We start from the raw sequence: 23,779 nt of genomic DNA, 5'->3' as shown, positions 1-23,779 counted from the left end.
CTATTTTTAATGTTTTGAAGAACTGCCATACTGTTTCCACAGTGGCTACACCATTTTACATTCCTTCAAACAGAATATAAGGGTTCGAATCTCTCCACATCCTCACCAACTTTGGTTGTTTTCTGTTTCTTTGACAACAGCCATCCTAATGGGTGTGAAGTACCTGATCATGGCTTCCATTTGCATTTGCCTAATGACTAGTGATTATGAGCATATTTTCATGTGCTTGTTTGCCATTTGTGTGTCTTCTTTGGAAAAAATGTATATTCAAATGCTTTACCCATTTTTTAAATTAATTTTGAGAGAGAGAGAGAGAGAGAGAGAGAGAGAGAGAGAGAGAGAGAGAGAGAAAGGCGGGAAGAAAGAAACAATGATTTGTTGTTCAACTTATTTATGCATTCATTGTTTGATTCTTGTATGTGCCCTGACCAGGGATCGAACCTACAACCTTGGTGTATCCGGATGATGCTCTAACCAACTGACCTACCCACCCAGGGCCATTGGTTGATTTTTTTTTTAAATGAATTTATTGATTTTTAAAGAGAGAGGAAGGGAGAGGAGGAGAGAGAGGGAGAGAGAGACACACATCGATTGGCTATTTCCTGCATGCCCTCTATTGGGGATTGGGCCTGAAAACCAAGCATGTGCCCTGATGGGGAATAGAACCAGAAACTTTCTTGTACACAGGATGATGCCCAACTGAGCCACACTGACCAGGGCCATTGGTTGATTCTTGTATGTGCACTGACTGGGGATTGAACCTGCAACCTTGGTGTATGAAGACAATGCTCTACCCAACTGAGCTAACGGACCAAGGCCTTTACCTATTTAAAATAGGGTTGCTTGTTGTTGTTGAATTGACCTCTTCAACCTCTTTTCATGTCACTGTCCCACTTGATTAGTATCCTAGAAGCATGAAAAAGATCTGTTTCTCACAGACATATGTATTCTTTCCCACCTTTTGCAGCTGCTAATCTATTTGCTAGGAATGCTCTTTTTATAGTTCCTCCAATGACTGGCCACTCCTCCTTTAAGAACTAGCTGAAATGTCCCTTCAGAGAATCTTTCTTTTTTTTAATCCTCACCAGAGAATATTTTTTCCATTGATATTTAGGGAGAGTGGAAGAGAGAGAGAAAGACAGAGAGAAACATCAATGTGAGAGAAACACATCAATTGGTTGCCTCCTGCACAAGCCCTGACCTGGCTTCAGGCCTGAGGAGGAGCCCACAACCAAGGTGCATGCCCCTGACTAGAATCGAATCCGGGACCCTTTGGTCCGCAGGCCGACAGTCTATCCACTGAGCCAAACCAGCTAGGGCCAGAGAATCTTTCTTGACCATCATCTAAAGCCATTTCCCTATTTAATCTCATATCACTGTTTCTTTCCTTCTTGGAATTTAATCACAATCTGCAATTACCTCATTTGTTTACGTATTTACTTGGAACTTACATTTACATGGAATGCAATTGCCAGGAAGATGCAGAAATACTGCCTAATGTGGTCAATGCTATAACCAGGGCCCAGCATAGTACCTGGTGCACAGTCTGGGCCCCATATTTACTGAATGAATGAATCCCTACTAATCTAGGTTTGATGTCATAGGAATTTTCTGGTGCTGAGTTCTAGACTTTAATTCTTGAGTCGGAAGCATAGTACTATTAAAATCATGGACATTGCTTTCGTTTCCCAGAAGAAATGGGGAAGCATTCTCTGTGTCTCCCCACCAGAAACAGACTGTGGCAGTTTGCTGTGGCCGTCCTCACCCTTCACCGTGTGCCTGAGGTAGAGTTAGCTTCACAATCGCAAAGTCCTGTGAGATTCGCAGAATACTTGGGATTCTGGGAATGACTTGGGCTTTATCAGTCTCCTTGGTGCCAGATATGTCAGTAAGAGTATCTTTAGTTAGTAGTCAAAAGATAAAAATGAACTCTCCATATCACAGGACACTAAAAAAAAATCAGAATTATTTTATTTAAAAATATTTTCAAAGGCTAATGCCATAGTGGAACAACCCACGGATAGTTGAACCAAACTCTCAGGGAATTAGAGGAGCATCACCCAATGCAAGCAGGTCTATATAAATACACATAGTTTATAAATGAGCACAACAGAAGGTATAGTGGCCCAAGAGAACCAGGCTGGAATACAAAAGGGAGAAACAGAGAGAGGACCCTCCAGAGGGACAGGCACACCCAAACCACTGAAAGCCCTAGGCCCTGCGAGGGCCTGCAGAGCCACCTACCCTGCAGCATGCCTCTTGCCCTTTCTGAGCCTGAGGCACGGCTGGAGGCCATTGATCAGCATCTTGGCCCAGCCAGCCATGACTTGGCATCTCTCATGGCCTCTGGTTCAACTTAGCAAGGTTCAGAGAATGGATCTATCCTCCTCACCCTTCAGCAAAGACCAAGGAGGTGAGGCTCTAGGGCAAATAGGATTATTTTCCTGAAAATAGGATGAAAAGGAGTGATGAAGGGGCCTGGTTCCAAAAAAAAAAAAGGCTGGGTCCTCATTCAGTGTGGCGTGTGGGGAAAACAGAACAGTGAGTTTCACCTGAGATACGCAGATTTGGTACAAGCAACCCACAAGGCCAGGCTCTAAATTTAATCCTACAACTTGGCATGCGGAGAAGATGAAGAGACCTTCAGTTTGAGCTTTGGAAGTTGTCACCTACCATCAGTCCCTCCAGTCCTCGTGTGGGTTTGTCATAAACAGGACAGATGGTTCTGTAATAAATAATCTCCACTTGGACTTCTCCCCGGTTACCCTCTCAGGTGCCTGAAAAGGGGAAAACACCACTCACCCCATCACCAGTGACTTTCCCCAATGCTGCTGACCTCCTCACCAAGGCCCTTACAGAACCTTCAAAATCACTATCTTAGCAGAAGGGACTTCTGGGGAGAGCAGGCCAGAGTTCTGGGGCACAGCGAAGCTTTTTATACGAAAGACGACCTTGACAGGGAAGGAGGAATCTCTACAGCAAAGCCACTGCTGTGTTTACCCTTTGCATCCTCTACCTCTACTGTCCCTAGAGGTATCAGGCAGACCCCCTTGGCTTGGTCCCTGTACTGTACCAGGCACACTTTGGACATCTTCACTTCATTGATGGATAACAGACCCCATGGAGTGGCTACAGGTAATACGAGTGATTTCTGCCCTATGGTGGCCCAACACCACCATGCCCAGCTACCCAGCCAAGCCTCCCAACAGGCTGCTACTGGCCACATCCAAGATCCAGGCAGTCAGGCAGAGAGAAAAAAGCAATACCGCAGATCAAAGACACCACCCTTGTCATACCTACTTTCCACCTGGGCATATTGGAAATGTTTGCGTACACCAAGGGGAGATCTGGTACCAGTCTATGATCAAAGGCCCTACTACACCTGTCTCACCAGGAAGTGGCAACTGAGGATATGGAATGTTCTGTTCTCCTTCACAGCTCTGCCACTGTCCGCTGCTCCAGTCCTCTCCGCCTCTTCATGAGTGGCCAGAACAGTCTCAGCACAGAGCACAAATGTTCCTTTCTTGAAGGAATCCTGGCTACAAGCCCTTTCATAATTTGCCCCCACTTCCCTATAGTCTGCCCTAGGCCAGATGGGTCCCTGCAGAGAAGTCCTTTGCCCAAAGCAGGGACTCTCAGATTATGGGGAGAGAGAAGAGCCCACACTGGTGGTTTGGGTTCTAGCTCTGTCCCACCACTGGAGTGAGCCACGTGACAGTCAGAGAGCTGCATTCCAGGTAGCAAAGCACGGCCTTGTCCCTTGGGGTGGTCTGTGTGCCAGAACTGTTTCTAAGGAACAAAGTAAATTTTTTCCCCACCTAAGTGATTGTTGAATTTTCATGTACAGAATTCCTCAGCTGGTTCTAAAAAACCTGGCTTTTTGTCTGAGTTCAAAAATTGTAGGAACTTTGTAAACAGGTACTTCAGATCACTCATTGGAGGAAGGAGAAGAGTTGGGGGAAGAGGAGGGATCTGGAATGTTTTCCTTCATCATCAGTCCCAGCACAACAGCAGCATCAGAAACCAAGGGGACCGTTGATGGAACCTTAGCACCCAAGGCATTCTTCATGGAGGAGCGGGGACAAAGGCCAAGTGGCTGTTACCTGCACATAGGAGAGATGCGTAGATCAAAGAAAGGGCTTAGAAGGTAGAGAGTAGGTCACTGAAACCACCCCCTACCCCCCATAGAGTGGGTCAGGTGGGAATCTGTGTACCCCACATACTCTGTCCAATCTCGCTTGGGACCATCAAGCCAGCTTATCAAGGGTAGGGCCAATTCAGCCAAGGTAACAAGCAGCCTGTCTGTAGGTTTTGGTCCCAGTCCTTAGCCCTGAATCCCAGAGGCACTGGGAAGAGAAAGGGCATCACCTGTGCCCAGGGACTGGGCCATCCCAATTCAGGGAGCATAACTGCTGTTCCAGCCGGGAAATGCGGAATGCCAGGTAGGATGAGGACATGACCAAGAAGCAGATCCTGGAAAAAAAGGGGGCAAGAGTTTTTCTCATCTAGAAAAAGGGCACTTTTAGAGGCTCACCAAAAATAGGAGTGGGACTAAGCTCCTCTTACAATTGGAAGAATTAAAGAACCCTTTGCCCTGCTCAAGCCTGGGCATCTTTCATCCCAAAGGCCACATGGGGGTCCTGAAACTCATCTCCATGGAGGTGTCCTCAAAGCCCAGCCAGAGTTCTGGGTTATTCAGCTGACCCCACTTCCCTATGACCAGCCACCTTGGTCCTGCACCTCCTCTGGGAGACCAGGATTACCCCTAAGGTGGTAGCCCCAGGCAGCAGAGCCAGAGGATGCTGGTGAGGTAAGGTGAGAGGAACCAGGGGCAGGCTGTTCTGAAGCTCCCACCATGCTCACTATCTGCTGGTCCTCAGGCGGAGTTACAGGTGAGTCTGGGGACCAGAAACTGCCCTAAATGGTGGGCAGCAAGAAGGCCATGGCTTTCCTAGTCCACCTGATGGTCCTCCCCAATTCTGCCAGCCTTCTCCAATCCTATGCAACTTTCCCTTTTTTCAACAGTTTCATATCCTGCCCCTCCCCATTGCACAGCCTTAATCCTAAATTATAAGATTGTAAAAATAAAACTGGAGATAATTTCACCACAGTAGGGCCTGCCTGCCATGTGACCTCCAGACGCTAACCAGGAGCTTGCAGTTGACTCAGAATCTTCCCCTTGCTCTGGACAGTGGCCTCCTCACACACCAAGACCCCTGCTCCAAACACCCATACACCCCCCTCCCCTAAACAATCACCTACAGCACGAAGAAGACCTTGAGGAGCTGGTAATTCCAGAGCCTCAGCTCTTCGCTGCTCCTGGGCTCCTCCTCCAGTGTCTCCTCCTCACAGACAGCATTTTCTGCAAGAAGAGAGCAGTTAGTCATCTTCCTGGGACAGCAGACCCCAGCTCAGCATGGGGCATGCCAACCTCCTGCTTCTCTGAAGCTGCCCGGGCTCTTGGCTTTCCCTACGGATTTGGAGAACGAAACAGCTCTCAGAAGCCCGTTGGCAGTGATGACCCCTTTTCACAGAAGTGGGAGGAGGAGAAGCCTGGTCTTTGCACGCTGTTACCGTGGGACAAGGCCCTTGAACTTACCAGACCCTGGAGGTTTCCTGGAGGAGAAGAAGCTGTCTGGGGAGTCCATGGATGCTGGAGGGATACAAGGGATGCTGTCTGGGAGGGACAGGGACCTGGAGGCAGGGCATATTTTTCTCCACTTCATCTCAGGGGTGAGGACTTCCTGCAGGAAAAGCAGGAGAAGCTGTCTCACCACGGCCCTTGGGGCCTTATTTGCCCTAAGGTGCCCCCACCACTTTATCAAAGCTTTCTCTATATGTTACCAACACAGATGCCTAGAAAGGCACGGCAGCAGGTACACGGGAAGGGGAAACCATTGCCATAGCAATCACGTGTCTCTCCTATCTGCTTCCCTGCTGTAACCAGCTACTCTTCCAGGGAACAATGTCTTTGAAGACTGCTAGTGTAGATCCAAGACATGAGATCCAAGATGTACGCTCACTGCAGTATATGGTCAGATCAGCTGAGTCTGAGAAAGCCCAGCACAACCTATCTTAGATGGGATAAGTCATGACTTCTAATCTGGGCTCTATGCCTAAGCATGTCACCGATCTTGGCAGTGGGCACTTAAGGTCCCCATCAACAAAAATGGGAACATCACCTTCTATCTCCCTGCATGGCATTGTGCATGCTGTGTGCTTGGCTGACTGCTACAGTTACTGAAGAAGGCTTCAAACACTCTGGGGCCATTTTCACCCCCATCCCTACTCTAGAAACTCAGCTCTACTTACCCCAAACCCCAGCAGCCAAATGAAACTACTGGGACCTCAGCAAATCTAAAATGAGTCTGTCTGGGTTCTACATTAATAGCCTTTGAAGTTCTTCCCCAGGGACATCTCTATCCCCTTAAAGGCCCTCCTGACTTTGCCGAAAGGAAGAGGACGGGTCACTGGCTCCGTGCCGGTACAGTGTGGGATTCAACCTGGACAGTGTTCTGGGGCTAGACATCTGTTCTGCTCATAAAGTCAGCACACCTGCCAGGACCTGGTGGCTCTGCATGGTTGGAGTGTGGCAGGTCTAGGAGAACCCTGACAGCATGACTGCTGGCTCTTGAGCCTGGTTCCTTAGTTCTACATTGTGGGCCCTGCCTGGGAGGCCCTGAAGACAGAACCACAGGCAATCTCAAGCCAGCAGCTTTTGCTCCCAGCCTCAGCTCTCACCAGAGACTCGCACTCAGGTTCTTCTGAAAATTCTCTTACACTCAAACTCTTCTTGCTGGAAGGCTGAGGAGGAAAGGGAACAGAAGTTACTTGTCCTTCTGGAACAGCGAAGATCAGGCATGGGGAAGCATTACCTCCATTTTGGATCAGAGGGAGCCTAGCTCCCATAGTTTGCAGGGGTGCCCTATCTAATGCTGGAGCAGAGGGTCAAATCCAAGGCAATCTACTCTCCCCTGCTGCCACCCCTCCCCCTTTCTTACCATAGGCCAGAGAGAGCTATAGGTATCCTGGGGAGCAGCCCCATGCTCCTGACTGTCTGTCTATACACAGAAGAAGCACAAGTGAGGGCATCTACATGGGGACATACAAAGGTCACTGGCCTCAAAGAGACATGTTCACAAATACAGACACACAGTCCAAGGACTGCCTCTGATACACTGAGCCTGAGCCTGTCACTCGCCTCTCTCTGCCCCGTTCCCTGTGCTGAAGAAATGGGCTAGCCTCCCCCAACAGCCTCGTCCCAACACTTCAGTCCAGGCCTGAGCAGCCTCCCTGGCCTGACTCCTGTGCCTGAGCTCCATACCTGCAGGTGAGTGCAGACCCTCCTCAGCATGTCATAGACACTGTCCCGGGAGAGCAGTGACACAAAAACATACTGGGACATGGAAAGAAAACAAAGGGGTGGGTGAGTAAAGACTTGAGAGTGTGCTGAGTCAGGCTGTGGGCTCCTGGGGTTCCGATGGGGAAACTGACAAGAGAGTGTGGCTCAGAGACTCACTGACCTTCTGGCTAGTGTTGGTGGTGATGGCCAGGCCATTGGGAAGGAGCCGTGCCATCTTGTGTTTTTTGACCATTTGCACAGACACCACAGGAATGACCACCTGAAGGAGGAGAGGCATGCTTCTTTCAGGACTCATTCCCAAGGACATGGTCCCTTTGTTTCCAGAACAGGGCCCCAGCCCCAGCTTGCAGTGAGCCAAGCACGGGCACCATGGAGAAGCCTGGCTCCATGTGGGAGAGTGTGTGAACCTCCCCCTTCCCATGTGCATTCCCATTCCCGTTACCCACACCGTGCCCAGCCTTGGCAGCACATGTCACTCCAGGCTTTCGCCCTCTTACCCTGGAGGCCAAGGATGGCTGTTCTGTTGAATCCCATACTCCAATAATGGAGTTCCCTGAGCTATGTCCTGACCACAAGTATGGCTCCCCCTAAGTACGACATCCCACTCTGATTCTGAAGGCATTTCAGAGGCAGAATAATTTGGCTGTGAACTATTCAGACCAACTCAGGCCGATGTAGAGTCTATATTTGGGGCCTCTGTTTTGGAAGGGGTTGCATTGACACCAGGTAAGATGCCTCATAGCTGTTCATCCAACCAGTGAGAGGCCTCACCAGCATGCAGGAGGACAGGTGTGACTCAAGGCATGCCCGCAGGGCAGGTGCCTCTCTCTTTCCTGGGCTGGGCAGGGATCTCACTGGACTATGGCAGCCCTTACCACTCATTACTACCTTGATATCCTTGCCAAAGAGGCTGGCATGGAAGCAGAGCCAGTTGGGGGAGATATAGAGCCGACCCTGGAGAAGGAGGTCCCTCTGGAGGGCACAGGAGCACACTGGGAAGTCACAGGAGAGAAGACTACCATGAGCAAGGTCTGTTGGGAAGCCCCAGGGCCTGGGTCCTCACACTGAAGAGTCTAGAGTCCAGCCTCAGGAACTGTCTTCCTTAGAATGCGACTTCCCAAATAACCCATCCTCCAGTACCCCGAGTCCTAACTGCCCCCACTCCACCCCAGCAGACTGCTAGATGTTTCCTCTTTCTCTATCCATGTCTCAAATGGTCCAGACAGGTTTCTGCCCTGGTCCCACTCAAGCCTGGATTCTCACTCCCTCAGGCAGAATGCCCTGCCCTGCCCTTTCCTGCCTACAGAGAGGACCCTGACTGTGCCTGACAGGAAAGAAGTGCCTGACTGATAAGAACAGAAATAAGACTTGGAAGCCCTTTAGTTTCCTCAAGAAAACTTTCATAAATTCAACTCTATATCCCAAACCAGTTCAGTCTTCTCACACTTTTGAAGAAAAAAGAACCAACCACATCCGAAGGGCAGCCGGTTCCCATTTCTAAATTGTGAGGACAGTACCTGGGCTTCAGGCACTACAGGCACCTGCCCAGGCATACCAGGGACACAGCTCACCTTTGAGAACCACCTCTTCCAAGGGGATGTCCTTGAACAGCTTGTGGTATTGCTGGTTGTATTTACTTAGTAGTGTCTGCAAACACAGGGGCTTGGGCTGAGAAGTCCTGGGAGATCACAACACAAAAGGGGCCCTGCTCCAGCCACCAGGAAATACTGCCACAGGGCCCCCTGGGGACTGAACATAAAGTCACTGGTAAATAGCCAGTGGGTGTAGATGGCTGAGTTCCAAGCACAGCTTGTCTCCTGGTAATTCTGGGTCCTAATAGGCAGCCTGTGACTGGAGGGGAATGCACCACTCCCACCCAGGAGGGACACCACTCAGGTTTCGTGGTGGCCAAGGAGCCAGCAGTCACGGAATTCAGGCAGCCCAGGGCCCCTTTCTTGCTGGGCAGCAAGTAGTCAGCCTCCACACACTTACCCCTTCTCGACTGTATTTCTTTATCTCTTCACCCTTCAAGCCTTCTGGCCAGTGCAGACTGCAAAGGAGACATTCCATTCCAGGGACAAGGCACCCTTGAGTCCTACCCATGGATCCTCAGTGCCAATTCTGCCCTGGCTTCAAGCCAGAAGCTTGGGGCAGAGATTGGAGAGGAGTCCTCTAGAGGCCGCAGCAGTGATAAGCACAGCAAGCAAATAGCTCGACCCTGGGGAAGGGCACTCCTGGATGCACAAAGGGGTCGCTCAAAGGTGTCTCAGTGGCCCCTCCTCCCAGACAGCTGTGAGCAGTGTCCCCCTCCCTCCGAGGAGATTTGCTCAGCCTGAGCTTAGATCTCTCAGAGATGCTTAGGAGCCATCCACCCCTGGGTGTCAAAAGCCCTTTCCTATTTCTCTGGCCAAGAGGTAAGCAGAGAAGCAGACCCAAGAATCACTGAGCAGTAGGCACAGGGATGAGGATCAGTTTGGGGAGTGGGTGATATGGAGGTGTCAGACTCACAGCTCCGGGGCCTGCCCATGGGCCATGATCCCCGGCAGAACGGCCTCCTAGCAGCCTCCTCCTGGTGGCCTGGAGCAGACTCACCTGACCTGAAGGAGGCTACCAGGCTGAGAGAAATGGGGTGGTGCTGAAATGCAAACCTTTGTCCTAGCCAAATTGGCCTGAGGACAGGTGGGCAGGGGAGGAGGCTGGTAACCTGAGCTGCCTAGACTCTGCTAGGTCCCAGTGCACTCACTGGGTCAGGCCTGGGAGTGGGAGGAAGAGGCCCTAGGCAGCCTATGCTAGACCTAACATCTTATCTCAGCCTTACAGTCCCATTTCTAACAGGTCACCTCCTGAGGACTTCCCACCCCCAATCCACATGCTTATCTGACCTGGGGAAGGGGGCTCACCTGGAGTCAGGGGTTGTCTGAACTCTGTCTAGTTTCTCTGTGCAGAACAGGGGGCTCTTCAGAGAAGTCATCTTCCTATGCATCTGTTGGTTTCTAGGAAGAAACAGGCCCACATCAGGAAGGGAGTTTTCATGGGGACACCTTTCTCTACTAGCTCCACCATACCCGGGGCAGCCTGCCCGCCACCCAAGACTGGCCCTGCTACTTAGGGTGAGGTTGAAGACATTGCAGTCCGGAGACAGCAGCTCAGGCAGGGGGTTTGCGCAGCTGGCTAGGTGGGAGTCTTACTAGTCGTCTTCTCTAGAAGCCTGAAGGTCAGCTAATACTGGGCGGAAGAAAATCAATCTACGTCATCCGAGCACTAGGCAGTTAGGCCTCTGGCCCCAACCTTAAGAAGGCACACTGGGAGGATGGAGTCTGAGATTGATTCAAGGCTGAAAGCAAGTTTCTGAGGGACCCAAGCAGCATTATCCTAAACCAGGGGTGGGAAACATATAAGGCCCTTAAAATCATTTGGTCTGGCCCCGCCAAGGCATAAGGGGTGAGTTAATTAAAGTTTGACCAAATATAGCAGGCTAATTTTTAAGTTGATAATTTTGTATGGCCCCCGAGTGATGTTATAAATATCCAAATGGCCCTTGGCAGAAAAAAAGGTTCCCCAACCCTGCTCTAAACCTCTGGGTTCATAGACAGGACGCCAAACACAGGAGGCCTTATCAAAGCTGAGGAGCTGATGCAACAGATGGTGTGAGAGAGGACTCCAGTCAACCCTCAGGTTAAGTGTGAGCTGGAAAGGGAGGGACTGCCAGTAAGCCACCATTGATTTTTTTTGAACAATCTGGGTAGCTCAGCCTGAAAGCCAAACCATCTCCAGAGAGGCCTGACTGGCATGGCTCAGTGGTTGAGCGGCATGGTTTAATTCCCAGTCCGGAGTTGCAGCTCAGTCCCTAGTGTGAGGCATGCAGGAGGCCGCTGATCAATGACTCGCTCATCACTGATACTTCCATATCTCTCTCCCTCTCCCACTCTCTCTTAAATGCCCAGAGAGAAGGCCCTGGAAGGAGGAGACACCCTCTTCCTGGGCAGAGAGGGCTAGTCCTTCAGTGGCCTTTGAGTTCATGCCTCCACTAAGTGGCTCCAAACAATAAGGTTCCCTGCTTTCTGCCCCTCCAGGGAAGACAGGCTTGAAATCAATAACGGCTGAGCAGTCAAACTAGCCCCCAGATGGGTGGGCCCAGGGGCTGGTGGGAAGAGAGTGTGGCCAAGAAGCAGAGCCAAGACAAGACATGCAGTGGTGGGAATAGCTAACAAAGTCCTGTGCTATAGTCTCTCAGCAGATAAGGACCTAGAACCTGCACATCCCAGCACTCAGTTGCTCTCAGCTCTGTGACACAGGCAAGTCCAAGTTCTCTCCCTCAAGAACAGAGTTACAGCCCAGTGTTGTCCTGTACACCAAAAGGGTGTGGGTTCGATCCCCAGTTGGGGTGCGTGTGGGAGGCAAAACCATCGATATTTCTCTCTCCCTCTCCCTTCCTCTCTCTCTAAAATAAATAAAAACATATCATTGGGTGAGGATTTAAAACTACAACAGTTACAGACTCAGCAGAGATCTGCCAGGACCCTCAGAGATTATTTGCTAGCAGTCTGACCCTCCCACCGTGCTATTGTACAGATTAGGAAATGGAGACCTTGCCGGGGACAGGCTGCATCCAATGTCACAACCATCTGACCTGATGACCTTACCTACAAAATCAGCCCGGTCACAGCTGTAACCTGGTGAGCCTCCCTCAGTCTTATGGAGTTTGATATAGACATCAACATGCATTTCCTGAATCTTGCAAAGTGACAGATTGTACTAGTGACTTGACCTTTTGACTCCCAAAGTTAATTTTGGAATTTATTTGGTTCCATCATTTTACATTTCATGGAGGTTTTTTCCTTCCTTGGTTTTTTATTAATGCTCATTATAGAGAGTATATAAATATAAAATATAGAAATATGATCACCAAAATCACCCATAAGAAAAATATTCTCCCAAATCACTCCAAAATACATTTATGCATAAATACATAATTTATGTGAGTGGGATTATATGTCATATAATTTGTACACCCTATTTTTTGTAGTTGTTGGTAATCCTCACCTGAGGATTTTTCCATTGGTTTTCAGCTAGAGTGGAAGAGACAGGGAGAGACACAGAGAGAGAACCATCGATGTGAGAGGGACACATCAATCGATTGCCTCCTGCACACACCCTGACCAGGGTCAGGGATCTAGCCTGCAACTAAGATACATGCCCTTGACCAGAATTGAACTCAGGACCCTTCAGTCTGCAGGACGATGCTCTATCCACTGAGCCAAACTGGCTAGGGCTGTACACCCTATTTTTGATGTTTAACATGATTTCATGAGAAATTCCCCATGTCACTGTCCATTTCTAAGATAGATTCTCAGAAGTGAAATTAGTGGATTGAGAATGAACATTTATCAGGCTCTTTAGACCCACTTCCAAAATGCTTTCCAAATGCTATCCCAATTGACACGGCCTCAGCACTATATTAGGGTGCCATGTCCTTATATCCAAGCCCTACATTGGACATTATCTTTTTCTCATTTTTACAAATTTGATAGATGAGAATATATTGTTTCATTTCCATTTCTACTTACTGGTAGGTTGAACATTTTACCCCCAAATACTTATTAACCATTGAAATGTGAATTGTCTATAAGGATCTTCATGTTTTTCTTATTGATTTGTATAAATTCTTTTTTTTTCCAATCCTCACTTGAGGGTATGTTTATTGATTTTAGAGAAAGGAAGGGAAAGAGCGAGGAAGGGGGATGAGAGAGAAAGAGAGACATCAATGTGAGAGAGAAATAATGATATAAAATATAGAAATATATAAAGAAGGAACCCAAGGATTGGTTGTCTCTCGTATGCTCCCAACCAGGGACCTAACCCACAACCTAGTTATGTGCCCTGACCAGGAATCGAACCCATGACCCTTTGGTGTATGGGAAGATGCTCCAACTAACTGAACCACACCAGCCAAGGCGATTTATATAAATTCTTTATTGAGAATATTAACCCTTGGTTTATCATTTTTGCAAAACATGTCATTTGCCTTTTAGTTTTGTCTGGTATTATTGCTATAATTATGTTTAATTGTTGTGTGGTAGATTCCATCTATCTCTTTCTAAATTTGTTTTAATTAATTGATTTTAGAGGAAGGGAGAGAAACATTGATTTGTTGTTCCACTTATTTATGTATTCATTGGTTGATTATTGTATGTGCCCTGACTGGGATTGAACCCATAACCTTGGGGTATCAGGACAACTCTCTAACCAACTAAGTTTCCCTGCCAGGGCTTCCATGTATCTCTTTCATCTCTGTTCCTTACTTGGTTTGAGTGCTTTGATAGGAGAGCCTTGAAGACAAACCACTGAGCCCTTAGAGAGCGTGAGCCTGCAGCCCATGAGCCCTCTGGGCCTCCAGGGACAAGAAGGGCAAGCTCCACTCGAAGGAACAACCCGCAGCCTGGAGACCAGGGGATAAAGAATGAACCCAAGGAGAAGGAGAGGGAGCTTGGCCCATGGTTTCAGAGGCAAAAAAAAACTGAAAAACTGTCACTCAAGCACTAAAGAGTATGATTTGAGTTGTCAGGGCTGCAGGAGCTCAAAGGACACTTAGATTCCTGTTGAGTGACAGAGTTACAGAAGGGCTCCTAGAGAAAATGAAGCTGGACCTTACCGGCGGGGTAAGACCATCACCTTGCACATGGATTCCATAATCTAACTATGCATGGATGATAATGCCACTCACCTTTGGGTTTAAATGTGACTGTCTTGGGGAGGGGAGGCTTCCCTCAGTCCTCCCCAGCCTAGCAAGGAGCCCTGCTGGGGCACCCGCCGCACCCTGATTACACCTGTCCTGTTACTGGAGTGCGCCACTGTCCATCTCCAGGGGCTTCAGGACCTCAGGGACTCTGCCTCCACAACACTGAACTGCCTAAGCCTGAACACCAGCGTGCAGCAGACACTCATGCCATGTTTGAGGAATGGCTGGGAGAAGACAGTGTAGGCAAAGTAAAGAGCAGGGGCTGGAGGACTAAGGCCATGAGAATTACAAAAGAAGGCTGTGCACATTCCCACTGCACCTCCGTGAAGAAAATCAGAGTAATAAATAGTGTCACTTTGGAACACACGACTTCCAAATATTTTTAAACTAAAAGCAGCCCCTTTACTTGTTATCCGTAGAATGGTTACAAGACATTTTTTCATGTTCTTTCATGAGCCAACCCTCCTGGCTGTCCTGATAAAGCTGTTGATAAAGAGACTCTGTCTGACATGGCTGAAATGTACTGCTTTCAAAATTATCTTTTTCTAAAAATACATTTTATTGGTTTTGTTTGTTTGTTTGTTTTTTACAGAGCGGAAGGGAGAAGGATAGAGAGTTAGAAACATCGATGAGAGAGAAACATCGATCAGCTGCCTTCTGCACACCCCCTACTGGGGATATGCCTGCACCAAGGTACATGCCCTCGACCAGAATCAAACCTGGGACCCTTCAGCCCGCAGGCTGATGCTCTATCCACTAAGCCAAACCGGTCAGGGCTCAAAAAATATCTTTAACTCAAACTTTCTACTAAGTAGTCTTCACTCCTACAGTGTTTGTTTTTTTGTTTGTTTAGATAAGTGAAAATAAAGAAAGGAGAGTAAGGCCAGATGAGATTTGGGGCTGAGTGGTCACCTAGCATTCACCGGCAGAACCAGGCAGGTTGGGTTGTGGCGTGGGTAGAGAGGGGAAGCAAAGAGGCTTCAAGAGCAGGAAGGTGGGGGTGGGGAACTACTTTGGTCCCCTCACCCTGCGGCAGCCCCTGTCTATTCCCCCATAGATTTCCTCAAGCAAGTTTCTCTTACTCTGTGGACTATGAATTACACCTTCATCCCCATCTCATCTCCATGTGCAAATTGTTGAGTTAATAATATCAGAAATTTTCCAAGGAGGTAAAGGAACTGTACTTGGAAAATTTTAAGATAACTTAAAAAATTGAATAAGATACAAATAAATGAAAGCATATACCGTTTCATGAACAGGAAGAATTAACATCATGAAAATGTCCATACTACCCAAAGTAATCTATAGATGCAACCCAATCCCCATCAAAATACTAATGGCATATTTCCTAGAACTAGAACAAGTAATCTAAAACTTTATATGGAACCACAAAAGACCAAATAGCCTCAGCAATCTTGAAAAAGAAGAACAGGTATTATGCTACCTGATATCAAGATTACAGTAATCAAAACAGCATGGTATTGACATAAAAACAGATATATAGAGCAATGGAACAGAACTGGGAGCCCAGAAATAAACTCACACTTACATGGTCAATTAATATTTGACAAAGGAGGCAAAAACAATGGGGTAAAGACAGTCTGCAAGGACAATCTATTCAATAAATGGTATTGGGAAAGTTGGACAGATACATGCAAAAAAAAAAAAGAAACAAAGAAAGAAAGAAAGAAACTAGACCACCTTCTTACACCATATACAAGAAACAGCTTTAAAATGGATTAAAGACTTGCCCTAACCGGTTTGGCTCAGTGGATAGAGCATCGGCCTGCGGACTGAAAGGTCCCCGGTTCAATTCCGGTCAAGGGCATGTACCTTGGTTGCAGGCACATCTCCAGTATGTGTAGGAGGCAGCTGATCGATGTTTCTCTCTCATCAATGTTTCTTACTCTCTATCCCTCTCCCTTCCTCTCTGTAAAAAAACAATAAAATAAATAGATAGATAGATAGATAGATAGATAGATAAAAATATGTGTAAAACACAAAGCATTTCCTTTAAAAAAAATGGATTAAAGCCCTACTGGTTTGGCTCAGTGGATAGAGCGTTGGCCTGCGGACTCAAGGGTCCCATGTTTGATTCCGGTCAAGGGCATGTACCTTGGTTGCGGGCACATCCCCAGTGGGGACTGTGCAGGAGGCAGCTGATCAGTGTTTCTCTCTCATCGATGTTTCTAACTCTCTATCCCTCTCCCTTCCTCTCTGTAAAAAATCAATAAAATATATTTTTTTAAAAAATGAATTAAAGACTTGAATTTTAGGCTCAAAACCATACAATTCCTAGAAGAAAACATAGGCAGTAAAATCTCTGACATTTCTCTTAGCAATTTTTTTTTTCTGATTTTATCTCCTGTTGCAAGGGACACAAAAGAAAAAATAAACAAATGGGACTACATCAAACTAAAAAGATTTTGCACAGCAAAGGAAACCAACAAAACCAAAAGAAACCTACCGAATGGGAGAAGATATTCACCAATGATATCCTACATAATAAAAGGCTAACATGAAAATTGTCCCCTTGCCTGGGATTTCAACCAGGGGGTGGGGACCGTGATCAAGGCGGGGCCAGCCTGCCAACTGCCCTTGGCCCCTCCCCCCACCGGCCCAGCCCAATTGCCCCAATCAGGGCGGGCCAGTTGGACCCCACCTGTGCATGAATTCGTGCATTGGGCCTCTAGTATCTTATAAGGTATTAATACACAATTTTTAAAAAAAACTCATACTACTCAAAGCAAACAATCCAATTAAAAAACGGGCAGAGGACCTGAATAGACAATTCTCCAAAGAGGACATGCAGACGGCCAATAGACATATGAAAAGATGCTCAATGTCACTAATCATCAGAGAAATGCAAATTAAAACCACAATGAGATGTCACCTCATACCTGTCAGAGTGGCCACCATCAATAAATCAGCAAACAACAAGTATTGGTGAGGATATGGAGAAAAGGGAACCTTCATGCACTGTTGGTAGGAATGCAGATTGGTGCAGCCACTATAGAAAACAGTTTTGAGGGTCCTCAAAAAATTAAAAGTGGAACTGCCTTTGACCTAGCAATTCCACTTTTGGGAATATGTCCAAAGAAACCCCAAACACTAATTCACCCCTATTTTCATAGCAGCATTATTTATAATAGCCAAGATTGGAAGTCACCCAAGTGCCCATCAATAGACAATTGGACAAGGAAGAGGTTATATATATATATATATATATATATATATATATATATATGCAATGGAATATTACTCAGCCATAAAAAAGAATGAAATCTTACTATTTTTGACAGCATGGATAGCCCTAGAGGGTATTAATGCTTGGTGAAATAAGTCAGTCAGAGAAAGACAAATACCCTATGATTTCACTTATATGTGGAATCTAAAGAACAAAATAAATGAACAAACAAAATGGAAACAGATTCATAGACACAGAGAGCAGACTGTTGGTTGCCAGAGGTGGGTGAGGGGGACTGGAGGACTGGGTAAAAAAGGTAGAGGAATTAAGAAGTACAAATTGGCAGTTACAGAATAATCATGGGGATGTAAAGTATAGCATAAAGAATATAGTTAATAATACTATATTAAGTGTGTATGGTGCCAGGTGGGTACTAGAAATATCAGGGGGAACACTTTGTAAAGTATATGATTATCTAGCCACTATGTATATACCTAAAACCAATACAAAATAATATTGAAATAAACTTTAATTGGAAAAAAAAAAAAATCAGCCCGGCCGGTGTTGCTCAGTGGTTGAGCATTGACCTATGAATCAAGAGGTCACGATTCAATTCCTGGTCAGGGCACATGCCTGGTTGCAGGCTCAATCCCAGTAGGGGACATGCAAGAGGCAGCTGATATCAATGATTCTCATCATTAATGTTTCTCTCTCCCTCTCCTTCCTCTCTGAAATCAATAAAAATAGATTTTTTTAAAATCAGGGTTTCTCAAATTCATATTTATTTTTTCAATGAAAGCCACACAAAAAAATAGCAATATTGTCATGAGGGGGATGGAGCAGGGGAAGCCCAGTATTTTGGACATTGAAAGGGTAGAAAAGGTTGGAAAAGTCCTCAAATTAGGACTTTTCCCGGTCTGAAGGCAGGATGCCTATGCAGAGGACACCATGGGCGCCTGGTCTGCCCTGGCCCAGCACTACCAGGCATTCAATCCATGTGATCAAAGAGGGAACTCAGGTGGGAGATAGACAACATATAGAAAAGGATAAAGTGACCCAGACAGGATGGGCTGAATTATTTGGGGAAATCACAAGCTGTGCCCCTGCTGTGCCCACTGTACTGTTCCCCTGGCTGCACTCCCCTGGGCTGAGGCACGTTGGCAGCACTCCTCCAGCTTGCCCAGCCCCCTTCTCCAACCCAACCTTCCCAGTCAGGGCCGACCTCCCTCCAGTGCTCCTCCACACCTCTGGCAGAAGCAGTGCCATGGCTGATGCTGAAGCAGAAAGCTTGGCTAGGCCTGGCAGCCTGAACCAGCTGGCCTTCGTGGTCACAGGCAGGTCCTCTTTGCAGTCTCCTGCTCCAGGGAGACACCCACACTCTCCCCAGGACTTCCCATGCACAGCTGAGACGCTAGAGCATCCTGCGGGTCCTGCAGCTCTTCTCAAAGCCAGGTCCAGGCACAGCTCCACCCTCCCCAACTGGGACCTGGGACCCAGGGAGCTCCTCTTCCAAACAAAAAAACACATCTTAGCAGCAGGCAGCTGACAGTACAAACCCAGAGACCATATAATAGACAACTGGGGACAGGAAGCTGAGTGGACATCTGTTCTGGAAGGAATGTTGGCCACTGGGGCTCCTTCGCTTCTTGGGGACTTTCTTTGAACGGAATCATATCTTATGTGCTCTTTTATGTGGCTCCTTTTACTCGGCAATGCATTTGTGAGATTCACCCAGTGTTACATGTATTTGTAAACTGCATTTTTCACTAGTGTTTAGAATTCCATTCTATGGACATACTATAATTGATTTATTCATTTTACTGCTGATAGGCATCTGGGCAGTTTCCTGTTCCAGAAGTGCTTCTATGAACATTCTAGTACCTGTCTTGTGGACACGGTACTCATTTCTATGGGTAAACACTTGGGATTGGAATTGCTGGGTCATAGGAAGGCGTATGTTCAGCTTCAGACTTTTAAAGGCTCTCAGGTGATTTTCAAATCCCCCCTCCCCCCCAGCATTATGAAACCACTGGATGAACCCTGCCTGACCCATCCTTTCTTTGTGCTTTTTGGCCTCCGGGGCCAATCCTCCTATCTGGGCTCTGGATCCAGGGCCCTAGAGTTCCAGGAACATCCTTGGCAAGATAGGAATCACATTGTTCATGGAGATTTCCTTCATCTGTTAAGGTCACAGAGCCCATTTACTAAGTTGTGCCAAGGAAGTAAGAAGACCAGCAGCTTTCCTGTGTGGCCACGGCCAGCTCTGAGCCACACTGTGCCCTTCCTGAGGGGCCACGGTCCCGACACACAGCCCAGACTGCTGCCAAAGGGGAGCTGGAATCCTGGGGACAGAGTCAGGCTCGTCACCAGTACACTGAACCTTGAAGGTAAAGGTCATCTCCTCCTTTTGCAAAAAAATAATCCTAATATTTCTTACACAGGAGCTGCACTTACACACTGGCACAGAAGCTGCACCTTGCTTTTTATTTTCTAAGCAGATAGTCCATATCTATGGGACAACTGCTTGGCCCTTTCTGCTGACTAGAAAAGGGAGGAAATTTCATAATTGAATTCCATACTAAGTGGAAGGGGTGAGGATCAGGGAGTTTGGGGCTACATGCTCAGTCCCGATCTAGCTGTCTTACTCAGTAATGCTGGCAAAGGACTCAGGCATGGGAGGTGCTCAGCACAGTCACAGACACACTTCTCAGGAGCTGGTCCAAGAATACCTAGGCCAGGAAGGTGCTTGGTTTCCCTTTACTACCCGAGGCACTTTGAAATGAGGGAGATGTGGAGTGCCAGAGGCCCTCCTTCCTAAGACATCATGGTTTGTACCGAAGGACCCTGGCCACAGCCAACAGAGCCACAGGTATGCTCCAGGCCCAAGCAAAGCCATCAGAAGCTGACCGACAGCCTCTGTAGAGGGAAGAGATGAGCAGGCCCATCAGATTCCATTTCTAATGAGTCCTAACTGGGAAATATGAGATGTAGAGCTGTGTAGCCAGAAGCAGTGAACAGGCATGCTGGAGCAGAATCTCTGGGTCAGGGTCTAGAGCATGGGAAATGGGAGCAGAGAGGAGCAGGGGGCCATGGGCCAAGCCCCCAGGCTAGGGGCAGCAAAGACAGTCCACTCCCTGTGGCTGCCCAATGACCTTAAATTCTGCTTCCAGTGCCCTAGCACTTACAGCCAGACAAGAAAACCCCACACCTGGTTTGCCCAAAGATGACAAACCAAGGCACACATATGATGTCTTTTAGGCAGGGTGGAGAATGAAGGCTCAGCTGGGTTCAATGACTTATCCACACACAGTCATTGGCAGGGCCAGGACTCCATGGAGGTGTGTCTGACATCCAAGCTTGGGTCATACCACACCTCCCACAAGGCTTCAGGGCCAGGAAGGGGAGCAGACTCTCCCTGGATGCTCAAACTAAGTCAAGACCTCCGAGCCCAGGGAGCCACTGGGAGAAGGGAGGCAACCAGATCTGGCTCATGATCTCCTCTCATCCTCATTCTGCTCTAGTTCTACAAGGGAAATGGCATCATCCCCATTATACAAATGAGGAAACTGAGGCCAGAGAGTTAAAGCATCTTGCTCCTGACTACATAACTAGAAAGTAGTGGAGCTTAAATTCGAAGTCCAGTCTGGCTGAAACTGTATACTCTTTCTAATGTGGCACAGGGCCATGAGGACTCGAGGGCCCTGGAATTCTGCCCTCTCTTACAGCTTTCCCTGCCGGCAGGGCCAGGCCCAGCTCTCCCCGAAGGCCCCAGCAGAGGAGGATTGGGGGAGACAGAAGGAGGTTTCTTGGGCTGAGATGAATATGCAGGTGCCCTCTGGGGAGTAGGATTGCCTAAATCAGATCCCCTCTCCCAAGTTTTTATCTTCTTTACACAAAGAGCCAAACAAACTGGAAGGGCTAGTTGTTCAGGAGCAGATGTGGGCTGGCCCAGCTCTCTCTGTGGGTGGCTGGATCCATCTAGAACAAGGACCCCTTTGAGCTCTGGTGCTAACAAGAACTCCTTCTACCTACAGGGATCTCAGAAACCCTAGGTTCTCCCATCCAGTGGAGCAGGCACCGCCAAGAGCAAGGTTGGCCCTATCTCCCACTCTCAGCAGCCAAAACATGCCCACTGCCCAGAGCTCCCAGTGGATCCCAGAGCTGCTCAGCCAAGTCCCTTCACGGGGCTTGGTTAAAGGGCCCTGGTTAAAGGGCCCTAATTCCCATTCCCCTGCTTCCTGACCTTCCACCCAGGCCTGGCTCTCTCAGCACACCAAAAAGGCCCAGTCCTCATGTAGACAAAATTCAGGAGCAAATGCTCTGGCTTAGGCTTCCTATGTACTAGGGAAGTGTGCTAACGAGGTGCCCCTCCCAGTTCTGCCTGGGCCCCGCTTTGCTAACCTGATCCTGCCCAAGATGGAATCCCTCCTGTTCTCATCCCCCAGAACCTCTCCTCCCTGAAGCCTGGCTGGCGGGAAAGTAGACTCTCCCTGCCAGTGTCTATACCAGTGACGGCGAACCTATGACACGTGTGTCAGAGGTGACACACGAACTCATTTTTTTGGTTGATTTTTCTTTGTTAAATGGCATTTAAATATCTACACTAATAAAAGAGAAAAATGGTAATTGGCGTACGAGCTACCCTTTTCATTGGCTAATCAGGGCTATATGCAAATTAACTGCCAACTATGATTGGCAGTTAACTGCCAACAAGATGGCGGTTAATTTGCATATGTAGGCACAATGCAGGGAGGCGAAAGGGAAAGCAGGAAGAAGCCCTCTGCCACTGACAGTGATCGGAAACCCAGGGGGGAACTAAGAGCTGGGTCCAACCCCAGCAGGTCCAGGGCTTCCCAAAGGTGTGGACGGAGTCGGCGAAGAAGGAATGACACGGAGACAGCGTTCAGTTGATCAGCAGCCTAGCCAGGATCTCCAGCCAAGTTCTGGTCTCGATCTCCAGAGAGGTTCTGGTTAGGATCTCCAGAGAGGTTCTGTCCAGGTTCTCCAGTCAGGTTCAGTCACCAGGTTCTAGTCAGGTTCTCTTGCCAATTTCTGTAGTCAGGTTCAGTCCAGGATCTTTTGCCATGTTCTCTCCAGCGAAGTTCTTCTGTCTCTAGAGAACGTTCTGTGTAGGTTCTGTGTTCTGAATTCTGTCTCCTAAATTGTGTGTGTTGCTGTCTTGTTACATCTGTATTTATACCAGTTGATTCAATCCTATCGATCTCTATTACAAAGGTTAGGGCGTTTCTTATCTCCATTCCAGGGAGTAAAGATTATGTAGCTTAAGCATGATTGTTCATAGTTAAAGTGATTAATTACCCGCCTGGCACTTAGTTGAGGGGTTTTATTCCCTCCCTAACTTCAGGGGAAAATCCCTACCTGGGGATTCAACCTTTCTCGGAGAGGTGACCTTGGTTAAAACACATAGTGCCAAGAAGGTGAGCAAACATATTAAGAACCGTATGCCATATATGCCAGGTCCCTTGAAACAGCAAGGATGGACCGGCTCCCGGCATTTGCCCTGCCCCCCCGCCATGATCAGAGAATCAGGCGCCTTTGCCGCCCTGGCCAGTGATAGCAGGAAGTAGGGGTGGAGCTAGCGATGGGAGCTGGGCACGGTCGAAGCTGGCAGTCCCGGGAGCTAGGGGTCCCTTGCCTGGGCCTAAAGCAGAGCCCTCAATAGCGGGGCTGCTGCAGCTGCGGGTCCCCGCTGCTCAAGCCGGATGCCTCGGCCAGAGGCGTTAGGCCTGGGCAGGGGCGGAGCCTGCAGCTGCGGGGAGCTGGGGGTCCCCTGCCCAGGCCTGACACCTCTGCCAGAGGCCTCAGGCCTGGTCAAGGGGCCGATTCGGTGATTGGTGATCGGAGGGTGATGAGGGTCAACTCCTCTGGCCGAGGCATCAGGCCTGGGCGGGGGCCAGAGCCAGTGATCGGGGGGAGATGGGGGTCCCCTGTCCAAGCCTGACACCTCTGGCGGAGGCGTCAGGCCTGGGCAAGGGGCCGATCAGGTGATCAGAGGGTGATGGGGGTCTACACCTCTGGCTGAGGCATCAGGCCTGGGCAAGGGGCAGAGCCAGCAATCGGAGGGGTCTGGGGGTCCCCTGCCCAGGCCTGATGCCTGGGCCAGAGGCATCAGGCCTGGGCTGGGGGCAGAACCAGTGATGGGGGGAAATGAAGGTCCCCTGCCCAGGCCTGAGGCCTCTGTCAGAGGCGTCAGGCCTGGGCAAGGGGCCGATCCTGCGATTGGAGGGTGATGGGGGTCAACACCTGAGGGCTCCCAGTATGTGAGAGGGGGCAGGCTAGGCTGAGGGACACTCCCCCCCACACACACACCCAGTGCACGAATTTCGTGCACCGGGCCCCTGGTATAAAATAAATATCAAAAATATTAAGTCTTTGTTTTACTATGGTTGCAAATATCAAAAAATTTCTATATGTGACACGGCACCAGAGTTAAGTTAGGGTTTTTCAAAATGCTGACACGCCGAGCTCA

The 23,779-nt window shown here is 48.4% G+C and overlaps 1 protein-coding gene across 5 annotated transcripts in view; it reads right to left on the bottom strand.

The window, feature by feature from the left end:
* Positions 1-1,952: 1,952 nt before the first annotated feature.
* The window catches only part of GRAMD2A (GRAM domain containing 2A), a 47,430-nt gene continuing 25,603 nt past the window's right edge, over positions 1,953-23,779 (bottom strand). For 2 of the 5 annotated variants that reach the window (XM_059658218.1, XM_059658228.1), the window contains exons 2-12: positions 10,264-10,356; positions 9,356-9,413; positions 8,935-9,010; positions 8,252-8,355; positions 7,524-7,622; positions 7,325-7,396; positions 6,742-6,804; positions 5,600-5,744; positions 5,263-5,362; positions 4,369-4,473; positions 1,953-4,103 (exon numbers count right to left, since the gene is read on the bottom strand). In XM_059658218.1, the coding sequence (XP_059514201.1) occupies positions 4,100-4,103; positions 4,369-4,473; positions 5,263-5,362; positions 5,600-5,744; positions 6,742-6,804; positions 7,325-7,396; positions 7,524-7,622; positions 8,252-8,355; positions 8,935-9,010; positions 9,356-9,413; positions 10,264-10,356 (919 nt within the window). In that variant the 3' untranslated portion in view covers positions 1,953-4,099. Of the gene's footprint in view, positions 4,104-4,364; positions 4,474-5,262; positions 5,363-5,599; positions 5,745-6,741; positions 6,805-7,324; positions 7,397-7,523; positions 7,623-8,251; positions 8,356-8,934; positions 9,011-9,355; positions 9,414-9,871; positions 9,948-10,263; positions 10,357-23,779 lie in introns of those variants that run through there. The other 3 variants (XM_059658258.1, XM_059658248.1, XM_059658238.1) reach the window with 3 other exon arrangements.

This window comes from Myotis daubentonii, chromosome 1 (genome assembly GCF_963259705.1).
Source record: "Myotis daubentonii chromosome 1, mMyoDau2.1, whole genome shotgun sequence".
In the NCBI taxonomy this organism is placed as follows: Eukaryota; Metazoa; Chordata; class Mammalia; order Chiroptera; family Vespertilionidae; genus Myotis; species Myotis daubentonii.
Note: the sequence above shows the minus strand (reverse complement) of the source record. Positions and strands in the feature narration are given on the sequence as shown.